Genomic DNA, 23175 nt, shown 5'->3' with positions numbered 1-23175 from the left:
TTGAGAGTTGGACCATAAAGAAAGCTGAATGCTGAAGAATTGATGCTTTTGAACTGTGGTGTTGGAGAAGACTCTTGAAAGTCCCTTGGACTGCAAGGAGATCCACTCAGTCAATCCTAAAGGAAATTAGTCCTGAATATTCATTGGAAGGACTGATGGCTGAAGCTGAAACTCCAATACTTTGGCCACCTGATGCGAAGAGCTGCCTCATTGGAAAAGACCCTGATTCTGGGAAAGACTGCAAGCAGGAGAAGGGGACGACAGAAGATGAGATGGTTGGATGGCATCACCGACTCGATGGACATGAGTTTGAGCAAGTTCCTGGAGTTGGTGATGGACAGGGAAGCCTGGCATGCCGCAGTCCCTGGGGTCGTTAAGAGTTGGACACAACTGAGCAACTGTACTGAAACGCTGTAGGATCCGGGAATCTGTAGAGCGCGTTTAGCCAAAATTACTTCAGGGCCTGCGTGCCGCGAGGGCCACTGGGAGTTGTAGTGACACAGTGTAGTTCGTCGGCGACTCCCGGAAGTGACGCAAAGGCCCGCCTTCTCGCCGCGTTTCCGCTGCTTTGGTTAAGCAGTGTGACTTGGGAGCTCAGCTGGTACGTATTTTATGGGCCTCGTGCTTCGGGAAGGGGGAGCCGGGTTAGCGTATGTGCGGGGACGGTAAGGGTGGGGGTCTGGAGATGGCGGCCCCCGTCCCCTTCTCGGAGCCCCTGACTTTTGGTCTCTTTCACAGGTCCGGCCGCAGCCGCTCAGCGCCGTCGCCATGTCGCGGTTTTTTACCACGGGTTCGGACAGCGAGTCTGAGTCGTCCCTGTCCGGGGAGGAGCTCGTCACCAAACCTGTCGGGGGTAACTACGGCAAGCAGTGAGTGAGGGCCTAGGCCATGGGGACCATTCGGGGTGGGGGGCCGGAGCTTCAGCAGCCTGGAAGGCCTCGTATACGCCAGAGGAAAGGGGAATGGAAGTGGGGGCGGTGAGAGCGGGTTCTGAGGATGTTGAGAGTTTAAGGGACTGAAGCACTGTTGCGGGGGGAAGATCATAAAGCTTAGGGTGCTGTGAATTGTGGGAATCCTCCCACCAGGCAAAGGACAGAGTTACGAGGTTTCCCACTGGCTAAACCTGTTGAATCAGTAAGAAACCCCAAATACTTGCTTGATGTTTGGGAGTTCCTTGATGTGACTCTGAGGTTCTTAAACGTCTGTTAGTATTTTCCTGTTTTGTTTAGCTGCTAAGTCCTGTCGGGACTCTTTGCCACCCCATGGACTGTAGCCCACTGGCCTCCTCTTGTCCATGGGATTCTCCAGGCAAGAATACTGGAGTGGGTTGCCATTTCCTTCTCCAGGGATCTTCCCAGCCCAGGGACGGAACCCGCATCTCCTGCATTAGCTGGCAGATTCTTTACCTCTGAGCCACCAGAGAATCCCCCCTCCTGTTGTTTACCTCCATTTAAATACTCTTCTCCCATCTCTGCAAATTGAAATTTTTTTCTCCCTTCGAAACATTGAAATGTTGTTCCTCAAAATTCCATCATCCATGCCACCTTCGTTATTTTTGTCATATACCTGTGCTTGCTGGGAGGGACTGGGGGCAAGAGGAAAAGGGGACGACAGAGGATGAGATGGCTGGATGGCATCATTGACTCGATCGACGTGAGTCTGAGTGAACTCCGGGAGTTGGTAATGGACAGGGAGGCCTGGCGTCCTGCAATTCATGGGGTTGCAAAGAGTCGGACACGACTGAGCAACTGAACTGAAGAATATATATACATTTCCACTTCAGAGTCTTGTTTCAGCATAAAACTCATTTTTAAAGATGAAGAAAAAGAATCTATATATATCCATATGGATGTAGTTCCGTATCTGTGTCACAAGTGGAAAATCACATTACTTGTTATAAAATAGGAAATAATTGGAAAAATTAATAGAATGGAAAGAAAAGAGATATTGTTACCAGCTGAATTCTGTCTGTGGTGTGGTTTTTAATTATTGAAGGAAAATAACTAGAAATGGAGGTGTCAAAGCCATTGAGGCTCTTTCCTTGTCCTCTCCCACTGTGGGAAATGTTGCTTTCCAGGACCTAGTTCAGGTACCACCTTTTCCATTCATTCTAGGTAAGGTACCTTTTCTCTTGACTTTTTGTAATTCTTAGTGACCTGTGTCTTCACATAATTTTTTTGACAAAATAAATAAGCACCTTCATTTGTTTATGTTTGAGGATGGAGACAGTCATTCTCATCCTTGTATGAGTTACAACATTTGACAAACACCCTCACTTGGAGTAAGCTAAGAAGATTGAGTTCTATATGATAAGGCCATGAAGAGGAAGAGTGAAACAGGATGGGTGTGGTAGGAGTGGGCCTAAGTTATTCACTTCCACCTGCCCTGTTGGAAGAGGAAAAGAGAGAGCATTTGGAAAGAGTGGAGTTAGGAACAGAAGTTAATAGTTTCTGTTCATTTCAAATAGGCCATTGTTGCTGAGTGAGGATGAAGAAGACACCAAGAGAGTTGTCCGAAGCGCCAAGGATAAAAGGTGAGGCCGTGGGGAGGCTGGGTGATGGGGAGTCTCTGGGGCAGTGTTGGGTTTTCTGGTTGGTGACGGTGGGCATGTCCAATGTGGTATTGGGCTCTCAAACCAGGTTTGAGGAACTGACCAACCTTATCCGGACCATCCGTAATGCCATGAAGATTCGGGATGTCACCAAGTGCCTGGAAGAGTTTGAGCTCCTGGGAAAAGCATATGGGAAGGCTAAGAGCATTGTGGACAAGGAAGGTGTCCCCCGGTTCTATATCCGGATCCTAGCTGACCTGGAGGACTATCTTAATGAGGTGTGATTCCTGTGATTACTGGGGGATCCAGAAGGGGACTGTGGACCTAGAGCTTTGTCCTAACCCATATCCAGAGATCATGTCTCCTCTCGAGTTTTTGCCAAATACTCAGTGTTTCCCAAAACGTAAGAAATAGGGGGATTGAAGCAAGGAGAGGGACTTTTTTAGGCTAAGAGTTTTAATCATACTTATTCTTGTATTACTCTTTTACTTGTGGTTTTGTACTTTTCATAGCGATACATACATAAAGGGTCATTAAGCAACATAAGTTAATATGTGCAGTTATTAAGTAGTAGATATGAATGTAGATAGCAAGACTCAACAGTGTGAAGCCTGAAGTTGAGAGAAGACTACTTAATCTCAGATCTCCATTCTCTTTTTCTTCCCTGTTCTTTCCTTCAGCTATGGGAAGATAAAGAAGGGAAGAAGAAGATGAACAAGAATAATGCCAAGGCCCTGAGCACTCTGCGCCAGAAGATCCGAAAATACAACCGAGATTTTGAGTCTCATATTACAAATTACAAGCAGGTAGGGGTGCTAGAGGGAGACTTTTTAAACTGTGGGGACAGTGACCCCCATGACTGAGACAAAAAAAGCATTTGCACATCTGAAGTGTGTGGCTGGGGAAGGAATCATGATGACAGCTCTGTGGGGTGGAGAGGGTGGGATGAAGTAGTGCCTGGCAGGCATCCTTAATTTTCTCATTTCCTTCTGTCAAGAACCCTGAGCAGTCTGCAGATGAAGATGCTGAGAAGAACGAGGAGGATTCAGAAGGTGAGTGAGAAAACCCTTAATTGCAATTGGTTAGGAGGTCAAACGGAGAAGGCAGTGGCAACCCGCTCCAGTACTCTTGCCTGGAAAATCCCATGGATGGAGGAGCCTAGTAGGCTGCAGTCCATGGAGTCTCTGAGAGTTGGACATGACTGAGCGACTTCACTTTCACTTTTCACTTTCATGCATTGGAGAAGGAAATGGCAACCCACTCCAGTATTCTTGCCTGGAGAATCCCAGGGACGGGGGAGCCTGGTGGGCTGCCGTCTATGGGGTTGCACAGAGTCGGACACAACTGAAGCGACTTAGCAGCAGCAGCAGAAGGTCAAAAGGACTTTCCTGGTGGCTGAGCAGTGAAGAATCTATCTGCAGTGCAGGAGATGCAGGTTCAATCCCTAGGTGGGAAGATCTGCTGGAGAAGGAAATGGCAACCAACTCTAGTCTTCTTGCCTGGGAAATCCCATGGACAGAGGCACCTGCCTGGCTGCAGTCCATGGGGTCTCCAAAAATAATGCGATTGAGCACAAAGCACAAGGAGAGCTAAAATTTGGGGTTTCCTTGGCTTGTTGTATTGGTTGCCATTCACCTCTTCCCCCTTCTGTTTTTTTCCTCTCTCCCCTTCCCTACCAGGCTCTTCAGATGAGGATGAGGATGATGATGGAGTCACTGCTGCAGCTTTTTTAAAGAAGAAATCAGAAGCCCCTTCTGGAGACAGTCGAAAGTTCCTCAAAAAGGAGGTTAGAGCCAGGGTTACACTGAGGGGTGGTTTGCTTGCTCTGGACCATGCTTGGGTCTCTGGGGAGAAGAATAGACTCTCAGGGGCCTAGAGTTGGGAAGGGTGGGGATTAGCCGAGTATGGTCTCAGGACAGGTTTCCTTTTCGATTAGAGCACAGAGTGACTTGGAATCAGGAGTACTAGATTCTGGTCCCACCTCTGCCTCTGGGGAGCTTTGTGTTCCTGGAGCAAGTCACCACTTCTCTCTGGGTCTTGGTGGACCAATCCAGCTCTTAATGTCCTGATTCAACCACTCATTCTGCTCCTAAGAATCTTTAGAGCACGGGTCAGCAGGGAGAGCAGAGATAGCACCAGTCAGTCTTCCCATTGTCTTTCTTCTGATCTTTTTTTCTTTTAAGGATGAAGATGAGGACTCAGAAGAGTCAGAGGATTCAGAAGCTTGGGATACAAGTTCCACATCTTCTGATTCAGACTCAGAAGAGGAAGAAGGGAAACAGACTGTGCTGGCTTCAAGATTCCTTAAAAAGTAAGAAAAGTAGTGGTACTGCAGGCTACAGGGAAAGGGCAGGAAGCCTTTAAAGTCATCTTGAAAGTTGTTGCTCCTTCTCTGGAGTCCCACTTATTTATTTTCCCTTTCAGTTTTAGTTTTTATTTATTTTTACAGTAAAACATGTTTTATTGAAGTATAGTTGCTGTATAGTATATAAGTTACAGATGTACAATACAATGATACGTAATTTTTTTAAAAAAAAACTTTATTTTTGCCTGCACTGGGTCTTGGTTGCTCGTTTGCTTTCTCTAGTTGTGGCGAGCAGGGTCCACCCTCTAGTTGCAGCGTGTGGGCTTTGATTGCGATGGCTTCTCTTGTTGCAGAGCATGGGCTCTAGGTACGTGCTGGCTCAGCAGTTGTGGTGCACAGGCTTAGTTGCCCTGCAGCTTGTGGAATCTTCCCAGACCAGGGATTGAATCCATGTCCCCTGCATTGGCAGGTGGATTCTTAACTACTGGACCACGAGGGAAGTCCAGTGATCCATAATTTTTAAAAGTTACACTCCCTTTATAGAGTATAAATATTTGCTCTGTTCCTGATGTTATATAGTATGTCCTTGTGGCTTATTTTGTACCTGGGCAGCAGAGGATGAGATGGTTAGATAGCATCACTGACTCACTGGAATGTCAACAAACTCCAGGAGATAGTGGAGGACAGGGGAGCTTAGCATGCTACAGTCCTTGGGGTTGCAAAGAGTCGGACGTAGCGACTGAGCCACAAAAACAAAGTAGTTTGCACCTCTTATTCCCCTGCCCCTATATTGCCTCTCCCCCTGTGAGGTCCTTTTAGGTTGCAGAGGCCAACAGAGGGATCTCAAAGTCAAGTGTATTAGTTGGCTAAGGTTATGAAGCTAATGTGTCTTGCAGATGGATTTGAAGGCTCCAGTGTCCAGATACTTAATGACAGCAATACTCACTGCCTATGGACTGTTTTATCTTTCTTTGATGCTGATTGTTGTTTACTTGCTAAGTCATATCCAACTCTTTTGAAGCTTTATGGACTGTAGCCTGCCAGGCTTCTCTGTCCATGGGGATTCTCCAGGCAAGAATACTAGAGTGGGTTGCCATTTTCTTTTCCAGGGATCGAACTTGTGTCTCTTGCTTGGCAGGCAGATTCTTTACCTCTGAACTACCAGGGAAGCCCCTTAATAACTGTGTAATATTGGATAAACTATCTTTAACATTTCCAGTCTTCAGTTTTCTTATTTGTAGAATGGGGTGGTACTTGACCCTGCCTTAAGGATGCTTGTAAGAATACAGCAGAGTGGTACACCCCCGCAGCCCAGGACTGGGGTTGGTGAGTCCTCAGTGATAGCTGGTTCTCTTGTCCCTCTTCTGAGAACTTAGTACATAGCATGTAGACTGCAGCAAGCCTTCCTGAGTTTTACTAGTACCGTTACAGAGTGGGAGAGGAGTCTGATTGGAATTCTGGTCTTAGCCCATTCTACTTCAGTTGTTGTCAACTCGGATGAGTCACTTAACCTTCTTCGATCCTTCTCCTTCCTCCTTTGAATTCAGAGTGATAGCTATGCCTGCGTAGTCTGCAGGAGTCAAGTATGAAGCTCAGTGATAACTGGCAGGAATACTGATGCTCTAAGGGTTGCTTTTCTGCTTTCAAAAGTTGGAATTACATTGCTTCAGGTGTTAGTGAGTTCTGTGACATTACAGGAATCTAGACATAGCCATTTTACTGCGAAACATTTTTCATTGTGTGCTCCAGGGAGCAACTGTGGTCAGGTTCAGGGAGTGTGGTATATCTCTTTGTGTTTTTTTAATTCCAAACACTTCTGACACCAATATGTGTCAGTTTTTTTCTCATACCAGTTAGTTCTGCAACTCTCTGGACACCAGATGGGTTTTCAGTACTCAATTCAGTTCTGGCACTAACTCCCCAAAGTTAGCACAGACCCGACAAGACTACCGCCACTTTAGATGCCAGTTGTTAAGTTCCAAGTTTGACTCCTATACTTCTGGCCAACCAGTTCTAAATTCAGAGAGTTCTCACAGCCCCTTCCTCTGGTTCAATAATTTGCTAGATCAACCCACAGAACTCAGGAAAGCTCTTTACTGTTGTTTTTGTTTGTTCAGTCGCTAAGTCATGTCTGACTCTTTGCAACCCCATGGACTGCAGCTCTCCAGTCTTCCCTGTCCTTTGCTGTCTCCAGAGTTTGCTCAAGTTCATGTCCGTTGAGTCGGTGATGCTGTCCAACCATCTTCATCCTCTGCTGCCCTCTTCTCCTTTTGCCTTCAGTTTTTCCCAGCATCAAGGTCTTTACTTACTGTTACCAGCTTGTTATAAAGGATACAACTCAGAAACCGCCAAATGGAAGCACTCATAGGGCAGGATGTGGGAGAAGCAGCATGGAGCTTTGATGTCCTCCTCTCTGAGCACACCATCCTTCTAGCACCTCCGTGGTTCACCAGCCAGGAATGCCTCCATCCAGACTGTCATGTAGGGATTTTTATGGAGGCATCATTATGTGACCATGATTGCTTAAATGGTTGACCATTAATCATGGGCTTCATTTGCAGTCCCTCTCCTGTTCCCCAGTGGTCAGAAGGTGGGGCTGTAAGTTCCAACCCTCTGTTCATGCCCGGGTCTTTCTGGCAACCAGCCTCCATCCTGAAACCTTTCTTGAAGCCTGCCAAAGCCTCATTAGAACGAAAGATGATCCTATTGCTTGGGAAGTTCCAAGGGATTTAGGAGCTCTGTGCCAGGAACCGAGGACAAAGACCAAATACATATTTCTTATACCACAGTATCATATTCCTTTCTCAGAGGATTTACAACCATGCATCAGTTAAGCAAATTCAATCTGCTTAACTTTGTTTTATTAACCATCTCTTAAGTTCGCTTTACTGTGAAACTCATCTTTTATGCTTGTTGACAGCCTGTAGAACTGTCACCCTTATTACTGGTTCATAGCTGTTGTATCTCCTTTATGGGTTTGTCTTTCAGTAGTTGGGTATTGACGTCCCACTGTTCGGGCCAGTGTGTGTCAGTGTCCACTTCACCTGTGTGCTGCACAAAGGCACAGGAGTCAAGCTGGACTGAGGAGACAAGTTGGACTCTAAAGTTAAACTTAGGCTATCACAAGAAAAGAAAGCTACAAACCAGTATCTTTCATGAAATTTAAATTTAAAAATCCTCAACGAAAACCAAGAGAGGTTTGACTTTGCAAATTATTTTTCAGAATAATTACTTTAAGATTGTGAAGTGTGAAAGCCTCTCAGTTATGTCCAGCTAACTCGTTGCAACCCCAAGGACTATACAGTCCATGGAATTCTCCAGGCCAGAATACTGGAGTGGGTAGCCTTTCCCTTTTCCAGCGAATCTTCCTGACTCAGGAATCAAACCAGGGTCTTCTGCTTTACAGGTGGATTCTTTACCAACTGAGCTATGGGGAAGCCCTTTTTTTTTAAAAAAGATTAATCCTGTCTTTATTAATTTTTCACTTTAGAGATTACCCTGGATAGATTTTTTTTTCAAATCTATGAAAGTTTACTTTGTACACCTAACCTCACCCAGAGCCCCCCTCCCCCAAAAAAATTTTTTTAAGATTAGATTTATTTAAAATTTAAATGTCAGTGGTCTAGTTAACTATGGAATCCTCAAAGGTCTTATTGACATTAAGAGCTTTTGGTTTTGTGGTGTTAAAGGATAATTCAGATACACTGTTTTATTTGTGTAACGAGGTAGACCAATTTTTAAGATTGGTTTCCAAGCTAGGACAAAAGAGAATTTGTATAAGAAAGAAGAACAAAGAAGGGAAGAACCACAGACAGCGGTGGGAATATTGAATTTTGTTTGCACATTTGTGTGTGTGTAAACTCATTAGCTATCTAAGCCAGCCAGGGTTGATTTCAGTTCTTAATGGATTATCTAGAAACAAGACAGGCTGTCTCCTGTAATGTCTGCCAGCATCCTTTCTCAACATCCCCATTTTAAGCCAATCTATACCAGAATTTCTCAGCTTTCATCTTTTGGTCAAAACAAACACATAAACAGGTTTAATCTCAAGAGCTTCAGTCTCTTTGATGTAATAAGGGTAATAAGGTTGTCTAGCAACATTAAAGCACCTGGATATTAGGTAGTGGGTTTGGGCAGAAAATATGAGGATAGTCACAGATATAATAAACATTTAGGATCTTTCGTCTGTTTAATTTTCTAATCAGGCTAAGTCTGTCTAGGAGAATGTCATTAAGAAGTCAGTTGAGTGAACTTTTAATCAAGTGGCTGTTTTCTTAATTGATTTTTTTCCCAAAATATTTATCCAGGTACAGTAAATTGTTATTTACTGCACATCTTTATTTATTAACCTGACTGACCAGTATTTGAAATCAGTTTTGTTTTGGATTAATTCTTTTTCTTTTTTAAAAATTTTTAGCTGAGACACATGGCTTGGGGGAATCTTAGTTCCCCAGCCAGGGATCAAACCCATGCACTTAACAGTATAGGCTCAGAGTCCTAACCGCTGGATTGTCAGGGAATTCTCTATTTAGGGTTAATTCTTACTTAAGGAATTTTTTAGTTTGGGGCTAAAATTTTAAATTATTTGTTATTTTGGACCATACTGGAGATAAATTATAAATCACGTGTTTGTGTTTCTGAATTTGTAGTTGGGATAGAAATTCTTAAGTACAAACTGAGGAAATCTAGTATGTGTATGTCTAGCAGCTCTAGATAAGAGTTGTGGTAAAGAGGGTGTGGAATGGTCCTTTTCAGTGTAGTTTTGTTGTTCATTCGCTAAGTCATGTTCTGCTTTTTGTGACCCCATGGACTGCAGCACACCAGGCTCCGCATTCTACATTATCTCCCAGCATTTGCTCAAATTCATGTCCATTGAGTTGGTGTTGCTATCTAACCATCTCAAGTTCTTAGTTGTGTATTTAGGTAGAGGTGTATCTGGTAATGTCCTAGAAAAGTAGATTGTATGTGTTGAATATATACCTGAGAGCAGAAATGTTGGTTTTCTGATCATTTCTAACAAGATTTGAATATACCAAGGTATACTCTGCCATAGGGGAGAGGTCAAGTCAAATTTTAGGTCTTTCAGTTAGAATTGCATAGGGTGAGAGTTCATCATGTTTTTGATATGTGAATCACAGTATCTTGAGGGTTTAGAGTAAAACTTTAGGCCAAGGAAGATTAAATTCTTTTTAAGTATAGACAGCATTGATTTTTAAATAGCATTAGGTCCTGGGCTTCACAGGTGGCCCATTGTGGTAAAGAATCCCCCTGTCAGTGCAGGAGATGTAAGAGACATGGGTTCTCTGGAAGATCCCCTGGAGGAGGGCATGGCAGCCCATCCCAGTATTCTTGCCTGGAGAATGCCATGGACAGAGGAGCCTGGTGGGCTGTGGTCCATAGGGTCACAGAGTTGGACACGACTGAAGTGAGAGCACTCAGGCACACACACAGGTCCTTTGATCTCAGAGCTTTGGGTATGGATGATGCAGACCAGACAGTTTCAGCTTAATGAACATGCTTTACATATTTTCAAAGGACTTTGCCTATGAAATGAATTTTTATTAGAGAATATTGCAATAGTACAGAAGGGAAACCAGTAAGCTTTTATTTAGACTTAAGGCACAGGGAGTTCCTGGTGGTCATATGGTTGAGATTTAGCACTCTGACTGCCATGGCCCAGGTTCATTGCCTGTTGGGGAACCGTGATACCACAAGCAGTGCAGCATGGCAGAAAAAAAAAAACGGCATAGTTTTTTTGGCCAAGGGAAAGTTTTAATCCAACTGGAAAATTTATAAACTATTACTAAAATGTAGTCAAATCTTATAAGCATTTAAAATAAAATTTATTTGTAAATGTTTAAATGTATAAAGTTTGAAATAATTTGTCCCTGTCATTTGGCTTATTATGAGTATTAATGTTTAATACCTTATTATCAGTATTTGGTTTAATATAAGTATTAGAATCTGGAGATAGTTTCAGGCATCAGGTGGGTTAAACCCACTTCGAGGTAGCCAGTGTTCTTTCTCTCTTAGGGGCAGCGGTACATTTTGTTGTATTGAGCAGTTTTGTTTTTAAAATTCAGAATTTTTTATTAATCATTCATCATAAGAGAGGAAAGAAGGGTAGGGGGAAAGCAGCCAGTCTGGGAACAGCAAAAATAATCTTGCACTTTTTTTCCCTAAGCACTGATTTTAAACTAATTAGTCAGTTGCCTATAAAAACCTAGTCTGGACAGAGCAGCTAGTACCAGAGAACAACTGTGTTGCTTATGGGTTTTTTGGAAAACCTCCGAGCTCGGTTGTGAAGCAGCATGACAGGCTGTTTCTGTGTCTGTGGCAGCGTAGTTAGCATCTCTGTATTCTTAAACCAGGCCAAACCTTTCCCTTCATGAGTTTCTCAGTGTGATCTGGTAACAGACCTTGGCTAGTAGCCTGACAGATGCAGCTGCTTAGTAGCCCTTACTTTGGTGATGGTTATAGTTAACCGTAGGTCATTCTTGTAGAGTGTAACTTGGACCCAGGTTTAGGTGGAGAAAAAGAAGTTTGTGGGAGGGAAATGCCTCAGGTGGAGAGGGGACTGATCTTTCATCTTCTCCTGTGGCTCTTGGCAGGGCCCCCACCACAGAGGAGGACAAGAAGGCGGCTGAGAAGAAACGGGAGGACAAAGCCAAGAAGAAGCACGACAGGAAGTCCAGGCGCCCGGATGAGGAGGAGGAAGACAATGAGGGTGGCGAGTGGGAGAGAGTCCGAGGTGGCGTGCCCCTCGTTAAGGTGAGGATCTTAGAACTAAAATGAATGGGGAACCAGTCTGAGAGAGCATATGGGTGCTGTCCATGTCAGATTTGCGAGAAAAGTTACGGCAGCCTGCTCATGGTAACTTGTGTTGCTTAGGAAAAGCCAAAAATGTTTGCCAAGGGAACTGAGATCACCCATGCTGTTGTCATCAAGAAACTGAATGAGATCCTACAGGCACGAGGCAAGAAGGGAACTGATCGGTAAGATTCGTGGGCCTGGGCTTCGTGATTACAGGGTGAAAGCTCATTTTCTCTTGAGATAATGGAGCTGGAGGTTGGTGGGGAAATAGTGCTCTTTGGGAAGATCTGTGTGTGGCTACAGTAGAAGGACTGAAGTAGTTGGAATACTCCCGGTCCATTGTCTGCTAGTTGCATTCCCTTTGACCTTAATTCAGTCACTTAACCTTTGGGGGCTGTTTCCCCATTTGTAAAATGGGAGTAATGCTCACCTTCTTTAGTTGTTCCATGACTGAAGAGGATGGTAGTTTGCATTATTCCTATTTCTGTTTGAAATTTATGAAGGAAAAGCAAGTGTACAGGTGGTGAGGCTGGGGGTGGGTGTTGGAAAAAAGGTTGCCTTGCTTGTCTGAAGAGGACAAGGTGAGGCTTTTTAATGTGTCTCCTCCTCCTCACCCAATTCTCTCCCCCCTACAGTGCAGCCCAGATTGAGCTGCTGCAGCTGCTGGTTCAGATTGCCTCTGAAAACAACCTAGGAGAGGGCGTCATCGTCAAGATCAAGTTCAACATCATCGCCTCTCTTTATGACTACAACCCCAACCTGGCTACATACATGAAGGTAAGAGTGATACCGAGCATCCCAGGGTGGAGCTGGTGGGTCGTGGGAAGGGGCCTCGTGTCTCAGGACTCAATGGCTGAGGAAAGCCCCTGGATTCCTGGGGAAAGGCACGTGGGAGGCATCTGCTTGTTCCACCTGCGCACTTCGACTGCCTTCTCTTGGCAGCCTGAGATGTGGCAGAAGTGCTTGGACTGCATCAATGAGCTGATGGACATCCTGTTTGCAAACCCTAACATCTTTGTTGGAGAGAACATTCTGGAAGAGAGTGAGAACCTGCATAACGCAGACCAGGTAAAGAGGGGATTCGGCACCTAACTGGAGGTGTGTGTTGTCTGCTTTGGGAAGGCCCGTCGGAGACAGAAGGGTTGAAAGCTAGGACTGGAATGTGGACTAATTTATTTCCTTCTTTGCCTTCTCTTTAGCCACTGCGTGTCCGTGGCTGCATCTTAACTCTGGTGGAACGAATGGATGAAGAATTTACCAAAATAATGCAGAACACTGATCCTCACTCCCAAGGTGAGCCTGAGAAGGCATGGGCATCAGTGGGAGGAAAAGTACAGGGGTTAAAATGAAGGATTGTACTTAAGAGTGTTTGGGAAGCCAGCCCTTCCTTACTCCAGCATTCACACCACAGGGCCTCTGTAAGATGCTGGACCCCACTCCCACAGCTTGTGATTCAGTGGGTCTGGATGCGGCATCAGATTTTGCATCGCTAACGTGTTCTAAGTGGTGATGCTGTCTGCAGCTTTGAGAACCACTAGGATATGATCTCTGTCCACTTGACTTGTTTGGCTTGCATGCCTTAGGCTCTAGGATGAAGAAATACAGGACGTTTACACGGTAAAATGTGAGTGTCCACCTATGCCCACCAAGTAAACAGTGTTACTATGGATGAGAAAGCCTGTGGCTTTCATGCTCGTGAAGCTTACATTTCGGTGCTAAAGAAAGGCAGTTCTACAGGAAAAAATGAACAAGGGACTTCCCTGGTGGTTCAGTGGCTAAGGCTCTGTACTCTCAATGTAGGAGTTCTGGGTTTAAATTATCAGGGAACTAGATTCCACATGCTGCAACTAAGACCCGGAACAGCCCAATAAATAAATTTTTACAATGAACCAGTTATAGATAGTGTAAAAATTCAGATCAGGACCTGTAACAGAGGACACAGGTGGTGGCCGGCTTGAAATAATGCTTGAAGAAAGCATCTTTAGGTAGGTAGGGCCCATTTGAGGGGAGAGCTGAATGAGGACGAGGAGTTAATCGGGAGGAGTTAGCAGAAGAGAATGCCTGACAGAAGGCTTGGAAAGTGAGCTTAACATGTCCCAGGAGAGGATGGTGTTTTGAGCGCACAATGGGCACACTTTTCTGATGGGTACAGAAAACAGAGAGGTTGTTGGATTGATGAGGGACGAATGGTTGGGGAGGCCTGGGTGCCTGGCTAAGTGGAGGGTGGGTGCTCTCCCTGCCAGAGTACGTGGAGCACCTGAAGGACGAGGCCCAGGTGTGCGCCATCATTGAGCGTGTGCAGCGCTACCTGGAGGAGAAGGGCACCACTGAGGAGGTCTGCCGCATCTACCTGAGGCGCATTCTCCACACCTACTACAAGTTTGATTACAAGGCCCATCAGCGGCAGCTTACGCCCCCTGAGGGCTCCTCAAAGGTGAGTGCTTAGCCGCCATGTCAGAGGGCAGGGGGTGTGTCCACTGGTTCTGCTCATCTGTTGGGACTTGATGACAGATCTCCTTTTCCCTGGGGACTGTCAGGTGGAGCAGAGACGGAAACCCCGAGGGACTAGGATGAGGCAGGGTGGAGTCTCGTCTTTGGTTGCTGAAGCCAGAGCCATTTAGAACCATTATCTTTTCCGTATCTCCTCCTCCAGTCTGAGCAAGATCAGGCCGAAAATGAGGGTGAGGACTCAGCTGTGCTGATGGAGAGACTGTGCAAGTACATCTATGCCAAGGACCGCACAGACCGAATCCGCACGTGCGCCATCCTCTGCCATATCTACCATCACGCCCTGCACTCCCGCTGGTACCAGGCCCGGGACCTCATGCTCATGAGCCACTTGCAGGACAACATTCAGCACGCAGACCCACCAGTCCAGGTAAGATGACAGGGAGGCGCTCTGGCCCTGGGAAGACCAGGCTGGGCCCTGTCCTCTCTCTCTGTTCGGGCAGGGCGGCTCAGTCGGATCAGCCTCTTGTCTGGCTGACGCAGATACAGGGAGACGCTTGGTTCTTCCCGGGTGCCATCGTTCTTTGGTTCTCCTGCACGTGGCTTCCCAGGTGGCCCAGTGGTGAAGAGTCCACATGCCAATGCAGGAGAAAGGGGTTGATCCCTGGGTTGGGAAGATCCCATCAAGAAGGAAATGGCAACCCACTCTAGTATTTTTGCCTGGAGAATCCAGTGGACAAAGGAGGCTGGAGGGTTGCAGTCCATGAGGTTGCAAAGAGTCAGAAACGACTTAGCAGCTGAACAACTTTGTCAATATTTAGTGTCGTTGGTCTTTTCGGTTTTGGCCATAATAGTAGTTGTCTAATGGCGTCTCGTATCAGTTTGTGTTTCCCTGGTAACTATTGAAATTGACTACTTTTTAAGCTTTGTTGGCCTTTTATGTTTTTTACATAAAATGTCTTGTCAACTCCTCCATCCCTTTCTTTTAAAGGATTGTTCATCTTACTGAGTTGTAGGAAATCTTTATATATCCTGGAGATCAGTCTTTTGTCAGATAAATGTTTTCCAGATATTTTTCCAGTCTGTAGTTTTCCTGTTCACTTTTTTAACCATGTGTTTTGAATGTACATAGTCAAAATATCAGTTTTTTCTCTTACAGTTATTATTTTGAAAATTCTGTCTATAGAAACCTTTGCTTACTTGTAATTCATAAAGATATTCTTTTTTTATTTTTTGGAAGTTCTTATGGTTTTAGCTTTCACATTTAGATCTATGATTTTTGCAAATGGTGTGAAGTCAGGGTCAGACTGTATTCTTTCCCCATTGTATTACTTTGGTGCCTTTGAAACCAAAAACCATATGAAAAATTACATGACCTTGTAGGTATATTTTTGAGCTCTTTATTCTATGCCATTTCTTCATCTTTTTGTCTTTCTTTATGCCAGCCCCTACTGTCTTGATTGCTGTTCTTTTAGAGTAAGTCTTTGAAGTCAAGCCATATGACTTCTCTGACTTTGTTCAAGTTTGAACCTTTCAATCTGACGTGTTATCTCTTCATTTAATTTCTACAACTTGTCTGAAGTGTCTTGTGGTTTTCACTGCATAGATACTACACATCCTTTTAAAAATTATTCCTGAGAATTATATGATTTTTGATGCTTTTATAAATGTAATTTTTAGTTTAAATTTTTATTTTGGCTGGCTTGTGGCTTGTGGGATCTCAGTTCCCCAACCAAGGATTAAACCTGGGCCGTGGCAGTGCAAGTACCTAACCACAGGACCACCAGGAAACCCCTCTTAATTTCATTTTTTCATTGTTAACTACAGGTATTTAAAAATACAGTTTATTTTTTCACGTTTGGCCTTGGATCCTGCCATTTTGCTAAATTCACTTTTAGTCTGCTGCTACTAAGTTACTTCAGTTGTGTCCGACTGTACAACCCCACAGACGGCAGCCCACCAGGCTCCCCCGTCCCTGGGATTCTCCAGGCCAAGAGTACTGGAGTGGTTTGCCACTTCCTTCTGCAACGCGTGAAAGTGAAGTCGCTCAGTCATGTCTGACTCTTCGAGATCCCAGGGACTGCAGCCTACCAGGCTCCCTCTGTCCATGGGATTTTCCAGGCAAGAGTAGTGGAGTGGGGTGCCACTGCCTTCTCCCAGTTTTAGTCTAGCAGTCTATATTCAAGGATTCAAGCAACTGCAGATTGAAGGCATTGTGGGGGGAAATCCAGAAAGTTCCAAAAAACCAGAATTTGCCTTAACTGGTAATATTTACAAAGCACTTATAATTGTGTTAGTTGTTACAAGTAATCTAGAGATGATTTGAATTATTTTGGAGGATGTACCATATATATGGATTTCCCAGGTGGCTCAGTAGTAAAGAATCCGCTTGCCAGTGCAGGAGACACGGGTTCGATTGCTCGGTCAGGAAGATTCCCTGGAGGAGGAAATGACAACCCACTCTAGTATTCTTGCCTGAAAAAAATCCCATGGACAGAGGAGCCTGGCGGGCTGTAGTCCATAGAGTTGCAGAGTCAGACAACTGAGGTCACACACACTGTAAACATACAAATACTCTGTCATTTCATGTAAGAGACTTGAGCATCTGCAGATTTTGGTGTCTGGGGGGATCCAGGAACCATCCCCCATGGACACGGAGGGGCAACAGTATTGGGTCTAGTATATTATAAATTACTTAAGATTTTTTGCTGAATCATGTTATCTGCACATGGGAACAATTTTATTACTGTACCAGTCTTTATGACTTCTTTGTTTTTAATTTCTCTTCTACCATATTATAATGATTCAAATGTCTAATACTTGGTGCTGAGTAGAAGTGAGAGCAGCCATCTTGCCTTGTTCCCAGTCTTAGCAAGGAAGCAGTGAACATCTCACCATGTAAAATAATGTTAGCTGTGGTAGTTTTGTAGATAGACTTTCTCAGATTGATGAAATTCTCTTCTGGTCCTAGCTGGCTGGGAATGTTTGTCCTTAACAGGTGTTGAATTTTGTTAAAATCTTTTCCTTTATCTGTTGAAACAATGCACAGTTATTTCGCCATTATTCTGTTTATACGGTAAATAACCATGATTTAGATTTTTATACCAGCCTTTCTTTCCTGAGATATATCCTACTTGGTCTTGCTGTATTATCTCTTTTATATATTGCTGGATTCTGCTTGCTAGTGTTTTTTTTTTTATGATTGCAGTTATTTTATTTTTATTTATTTATTTATTTATTTTACTTTATTTTTAAACTTTACAATATTGTATTAGTTTTGCCAGTATTTTTTAAGGCTCTTTGTATTTAAGTTCATGACTGATATTGATGTTTATATTTTTGTTGGTCTTTCCCCCCTGCCAAAATCTGTACTTACACTGCCTACAATAGTCCCTATCTTAATTATTGACAAGTCTATCTTTTCAGTTGCCTAAGCCAGAAACCTTGCAGAACCTCCTTGATTCTTGTTTTTCTCTCATATTCCACATCTGATTCCCCAGGCATTTGTGTTGAAAATCCGTATCTGATCACTTATATCACTTCCACTCCTGCCCTCTGGTCTAAGCCACTGTTAGCTTCCTGGTCTCTCTGCTTCTGCCCTTACATCTCCTCAGACTGTTCTTTATACAGCAGGGTAATCCTATTGATAAAGTCAAATTATATCACTTTATTTGCTCAAAACTTTCCAGTAGTTTTTCATCTTAAAAATCTTTAACATGGCTTACAAGGTCCTGTATTTGCCCAGTTTCTGATCACATCTTTTACCAGCTCTATTCATATGGAACTCCTTGTTCCTTGAATATGTCTGGCACAGTTCTTCCGCAAGGCCTTTGCATTTACTTTTCCATTTTTCTAAAATATTCTTCTTCCCCCAGATATTTGCATGACTTGCTCTTTTTCTATTTGGTCTTTATTTTTAAACATCACCTTCAAAATGAGGCCTTCCCTAGTTATCCTGCATAAAATTGCGAGTTCCCACCACTACTACCACCACACAAATTCCCTTCTTAATGCCTCTGCTTTATTTTTCTCCTTAGCATGAATCACCACCTGTGTATTATGGCTATTTTGTCCTCCACACCCCTATTTCTAGAGTGTAAACCCCATGGAAGGGCAGGACTTGGTCTGTTTTGTGTCTGTCCTAGCCCACAGCGTAGTCCTCGATGTCTGTTGTATGTGTGACAATTGCCTTGTGGCTGTCACCTCTAAGTGCATCACCCTTTGCTCCTAGATCCTGTACAACCGCACCATGGTGCAGCTGGGCATCTGTGCCTTCCGCCAAGGCCTGACCAAGGATGCGCACAACGCCCTGCTGGACATCCAGTCAAGCGGCCGGGCCAAGGAGCTTCTGGGCCAGGGTCTGCTGCTGCGCAGCCTGCAGGAGCGCAACCAGGAGCAGGAGAAGGTGGAGCGGCGCCGGCAGGTGCCCTTCCACCTGCACATAAATCTGGAACTGCTGGAGTGTGTTTACCTGGTGTCAGCCATGCTCCTGGAGATCCCCTACATGGCCGCCCACGAGAGTGATGCCCGCCGACGCATGATCAGCAAGCAGTTCCATCACCAGCTGCGGGTGGGCGAGCGGCAGCCCTTGCTGGGTGAGTGGGGGGCTCTGGCGCAGCAGACTCTGCTCGTTTGTTCCTTCACTACTTGTGATCAGAGGATTGAGACGCTACAGGGAGTAACTTTCCCTCAGGATGGTTTAAACTTTCTGTGACCTGATTCCAACAATATTTTTAAATTACTGTAAACGTACATAGTACTGTCTGATGCTAGGTGTTTTATAAATAGTAATTTTTTTCATTAGTAATAACCCTATGATGTAGATACTATTATGACCCCCTTTTTCCTGATTAAGAAACTGAGGCACAAAAGTTAAGTGACTTTACCCAGGGTAAACACAGCTGATATGTGTCTCTGACATTTTCCTCTTTCATGCATGTTCTTCAGCTAATTAACTAGACCCAGGGCATTAAGAGTCTAGCATTGGCTCCTTTGCTTACTTCGAAAGATCCAGTCACTCAGTCCAGAGGTTTTTGCAATTTCACTGGGAAAAGAGTTTGAACTGCGTCCTTCCTGTGAGGCTGGTGCATGGAAGGACTTGGTGACTGAGCCAGGCTTCCTGCCCACGCCACGTCCCCTTAGGCACTTGCCCTCTGCCGATAAGTGTGTGGTCATGTTAAGTGCACGTGCACTTGAGGCACGTTTTGTCTGGGCTCTGGAGTGGTGCTTTGTGTTTTTTCTAATTGGAAAATTTCCAGTGAGAATCTGTGTGTCCAGCATCTCTTAGGGCTTCTTGGTTCATTCCCCGCCTCTCTCTACTACTGCCTGCATGAAACCAAAAGTAGAGAACAGTTGAGATGTTAGACTTTTTTTTAGGTTAGTGAATCTTGTAAGAACCTGATGAAATCTATGGACCCTTTCCTAGGAAAAGGTACATAAGGGTGCACACAGCAATTTGTCAACGTTTTCAGGGAACTGATCAATCCCCTGAGGCACGTCATGGACTGATTTAGTCTAAATAAATTTATTCTGATACTCAGTGACTTGTACAGTCACACAGTTACTTAACCGAGAGCAGGGAGAGTCTCAGTCTGGCTGTTGGCTCTCCTGGCCCGGGTTCCTCCTTAAACAGTGCTTGTGGGTACAGGAGCCCTTGTCCCAAGTTTCCCTAGTTCCTGCCTCATTCCCAACCTTTCAGGCCCCCCTGAGTCCATGAGGGAACATGTGGTTGCTGCCTCTAAGGCCATGAAGATGGGCGACTGGAAGACCTGCCACAGTTTTATCATCAATGAGAAGATGAATGGCAAAGTGTGGGACCTTTTCCCGGAGGCCGACAAAGTCAGAACCATGCTGGTTAGGTGAGCCGAGAGTGGGATCCTGGTGGGGGGAAAAGAAAAGACCGGTTGGTCTTCTCTCTGACAGTCTCCCCCTTTGCTTCCTTCTCCCCACAGGAAGATCCAGGAGGAGTCACTGCGGACTTACCTGTTCACCTATAGCAGTGTCTACGACTCCATCAGGTAGGATGGGCCCTGGGGAGACACAGGAGCCCCAGGTTGTGGTCACGGATTCTCATTGCTCCCTGCTCTGGGCCTTCTTTCTCCCCAGCATGGAGACACTGTCCGACATGTTTGAGCTGGACCTGCCCACGGTACACTCCATCATCAGTAAGATGATCATTAACGAGGAGTTGATGGTGAGAGCCAGGGGTGGCGCCAGGGCAGGTGGTGTCATAGAGAGTTCGGCATGGAGGAGACTGATCCGACCCTTGCTCTGCCTCCCTCCTATCAGGCCTCCCTAGACCAGCCAACGCAGACCGTGGTGATGCACCGCACGGAGCCCACTGCCCAACAGAACCTGGCCCTGCAGCTGGCCGAGAAGCTGGGCAGCCTGGTGGAGAACAACGAGCGGGTGTTTGACCACAAGCAGGGTACCTATGGTGGCTACTTCCGAGGTGAGTGCTCCTAGCCCCTGTTCGCTCTCAGGATCTTGGCCTCCTTCCCGCCCCTCCATTGGCTCTCACCACCTCCCCTCCCCATCTCTCTCCTGCAGACCAGAAAGACGGCTACCGGAAAAATGAGGGCTACATGCGCCGAGGTGGCTACCGCCAGCAGCAGTCCCAGACGGCCTACTGAAGGCTTGACTTCTGTCCCCAGTGCCCTAGACAATTCACCCTTTAGGTCCAACCACACTGCATTAAAGGTCTGTTTAGAGTTACTGCAGTTCCTGGTTGCCTGCATGTTGCCAGAGGTTGGCACGTGTGTTAGATGCATTTATTTGCTAATTATGTTTCTAAGTTTCTATCACGTGACAAGCACAGGGCTCAGGATTCAGGGTAGACTTGGGCATATTCCTGACTTAATGAGCTTGCTGCTCTTTGACATTTGGCAAAAAATTGTAAAAACATAAGTTATAACAGGGTTTAGTTTGTTTTTTTGAAGGTGGTTGAAGTGTTGAATAGGATGTGATTATGGGCCACAAAGGGGCTTCCCTGGTGGCTCAGTAAAGAATCCGTCTGCAGTGCGGGAGACCTGGGTTCAGTCCCTGGGTTGGGAAGATCCCCTGGAGGAGGGCATGGTAACCCAATCCATAATTCGTGCCTGGAGAATCCCCATGGACAGAGGTGCCTGGCAGGCTACAGTTCATAGGATCACAGACAGTCAGACATGACTGAGCAACTGAGCACAGCACAGCACAGTGGGGCATGAACGGCAGGGACGGCATAATGGAGGCAATAGTAATGAACGTTTCAGGTGGATGGGTGGTGGTTCACAAGGCAGGGAAGCGGGAGAGTTAGTCTAAATCTGTGTGGGGATAAATGTAATAGGCCTGTTATCAATTTAGTCTTTGTGTTCAGAAATACAAGAGCAGGGATGCAGAGTGGGCTTTATGATGAGGTTGGTTTTATAAATGTTGAGTTTGAGGTGCCTTTGGGACATAAGCAAAGCAGTTGGAGATTAAGTGTTTGCAATGCCTATTAATTAGACTATAGGCTAAGGCTGCTGTAACAAAGGGACTCCAAAACAGTGATTCAAAGAAAATAGTTTATAGTCCATTGATAACCCTATTTTACAGTTGGGGAACTGACATTAAGTGATTTGTTGGAGATCACATAACTAGGAAATGAGATAGATAGATGCACAATGAGGCAACTTGACTCCGTGATCGTAGCTTTTAACCACTGTACTTAGTGGTACTTATATTTCTGGGATGGGCAGCATAGAGGAGGAGAGAGCTAATGACTGAACTCTCAAGATGGGAGTGGTAGGTGAAAGGGAAGCCAGGGAAACGTGTGGCCACAGAGGTAGCAGAACCAAGGAGAAAGGGTAAGAGAAAGGCTGAAGAGTACATCTCTATAGACAAGGCTGCCCTGTGCTAAATTTGGCCAGTTTAGCATCTTTGGGCCAAAGGTAGATCCATTATGTTGCCCATTTCCAAGAGGTATCTTTCCGTTTTCCAGTCTAGAAGTAGTAACCATTGAACAGTGTTGTCAGAGCTTTTTCTGTCTGGAGCTAGATGGTAGATATTTTGAACTTTGTAGACCCTATATGTGGAGAAGGCAATGGCACCCCACTCCAGTACTCTTGCCTGGAAAATCCCATGGGTGGAGGAGCCTGGTAGGCTGCAGTCCATGGGGTTGTGAAGAGTCACAACTGAGCGACTTCAGTTTCACTTTTCATTTCCATGCATTGGAGAAGGAAATGGCAACCCACTCCAGTGTTCTTGCCTAGAGAAACCCAGCGATGAGAGAGCCTGGTGGGCTGCCATCTATGGGGTTGCACAGAGTTGGACATGACTGAAGCAACTTAGCAGCAGCAGCAGGCCCTATATGATCTGTCACGTACACCTTTTTTCTTTTGAGCAACACTTTAAACGTGTAAAACCCATTCTTGGCTAACTGTACAAAAACAGTCCATGGATGAGGTTTGTCCCAATCCCTGTCCTACAAAGTGATTGGTGCCTCCTGGAATTGTACCACATGGCATTATTGGCAGAGGCCTAGAATACGTTCCACATGGTTTTGCCTCAGCCTTACTTTGCGGAGGGAGGCAAAACATGGCTGCTACCAATGCATGCCCTTCCGTTTTGGTGAGAAGCTCAAATTCACAAGTTTTTTCTTAAAATTTTCTAGAGTTCATCAAATTTCCCAAGATGAGTTACTTGAACAAATCTAGCTGAAACAACAGTCTTATGAAAATAAGGTCAGATTTAAAAGTTTTCAAAACACCAGCAGTATTTTGAACAAACCTAGAGGTTAAAAAACGATTTTTATTAAACTCCAATTAGAAATATCTTAAAAGTATATTCAAACAAATCTGGATGAAATAATAATGAAGCAGTTTTTGTGAAAGTTAAGCTGATTCATAAATTTTCCTGTTATGAATTTGAGACAGACATTTTTGTGAAAGCAAGCTCCAGTTCACACTGTTCTCTGATGTAACTTTCTAGCATTGGTTTGAGCAAGTTTAGATGGAAAACAATAATGGCTCTTGTGAAATTGTGTATAAAGCACAAACTCATGAATTCTCTATAGATGCTTCCCAGCTTCTGGTGCTGGTCA

At 44.9% G+C, this 23175-nt stretch overlaps 1 protein-coding gene across 2 annotated transcripts; it reads left to right on the top strand.

Moving 5' to 3' along the window:
- Positions 1-538: 538 nt before the first annotated feature.
- LOC104986615 (eukaryotic translation initiation factor 3 subunit C) lies at positions 539-20832 on the top strand. Of its 2 annotated transcripts, none has more exons than XM_010837263.1 (21): positions 539-601; positions 739-869; positions 2468-2533; positions 2640-2829; positions 3232-3357; positions 3549-3603; positions 4231-4337; positions 4735-4862; positions 11468-11627; positions 11748-11851; positions 12305-12446; positions 12612-12737; positions 12869-12962; positions 13913-14103; positions 14323-14547; positions 18349-18712; positions 19816-19975; positions 20069-20134; positions 20223-20310; positions 20406-20568; positions 20667-20832. In XM_010837263.1, the coding sequence occupies exons 2-21, from the start codon at positions 769-771 to the stop codon at positions 20747-20749; spliced, it is 2739 nt and encodes a 912-aa protein (XP_010835565.1). In that variant the 5' UTR covers positions 539-601; positions 739-768; the 3' UTR covers positions 20750-20832. The 2 variants fall into 2 exon arrangements, with proteins under 2 accessions (XP_010835565.1, XP_010835566.1); XM_010837264.1 differs by lacking the exon at positions 539-601 and adding an exon at positions 617-650.
- Positions 20833-23175: the final 2343 nt, after the last annotated feature.

The sequence above is a fragment of the Bison bison genome, unplaced genomic scaffold (genome assembly GCF_000754665.1).
Source record: "Bison bison bison isolate TAMUID 2011002044 unplaced genomic scaffold, Bison_UMD1.0 scf7180017864072, whole genome shotgun sequence".
NCBI lineage: Eukaryota > Metazoa > Chordata > Mammalia > Artiodactyla > Bovidae > Bison > Bison bison.
Note: the sequence above shows the minus strand (reverse complement) of the source record. Positions and strands in the feature narration are given on the sequence as shown.

Excerpts from the sequence above, each read along its gene's own strand:
- LOC104986615 (XM_010837263.1), top strand. The coding sequence starts at position 769 with ATGTCGCGGTTTTTTACCACGGGTTCGGACAGCGAGTCTGAGTCGTCC. Across the intron at positions 2,534-2,639 it reads CGAAGCGCCAAGGATAAAAG|GTTTGAGGAACTGACCAACC; the intron begins GTGAGGCCGTGG and ends CTCTCAAACCAG. Across the intron at positions 11,628-11,747 it reads GTGGCGTGCCCCTCGTTAAG|GAAAAGCCAAAAATGTTTGC; the intron begins GTGAGGATCTTA and ends TGTGTTGCTTAG.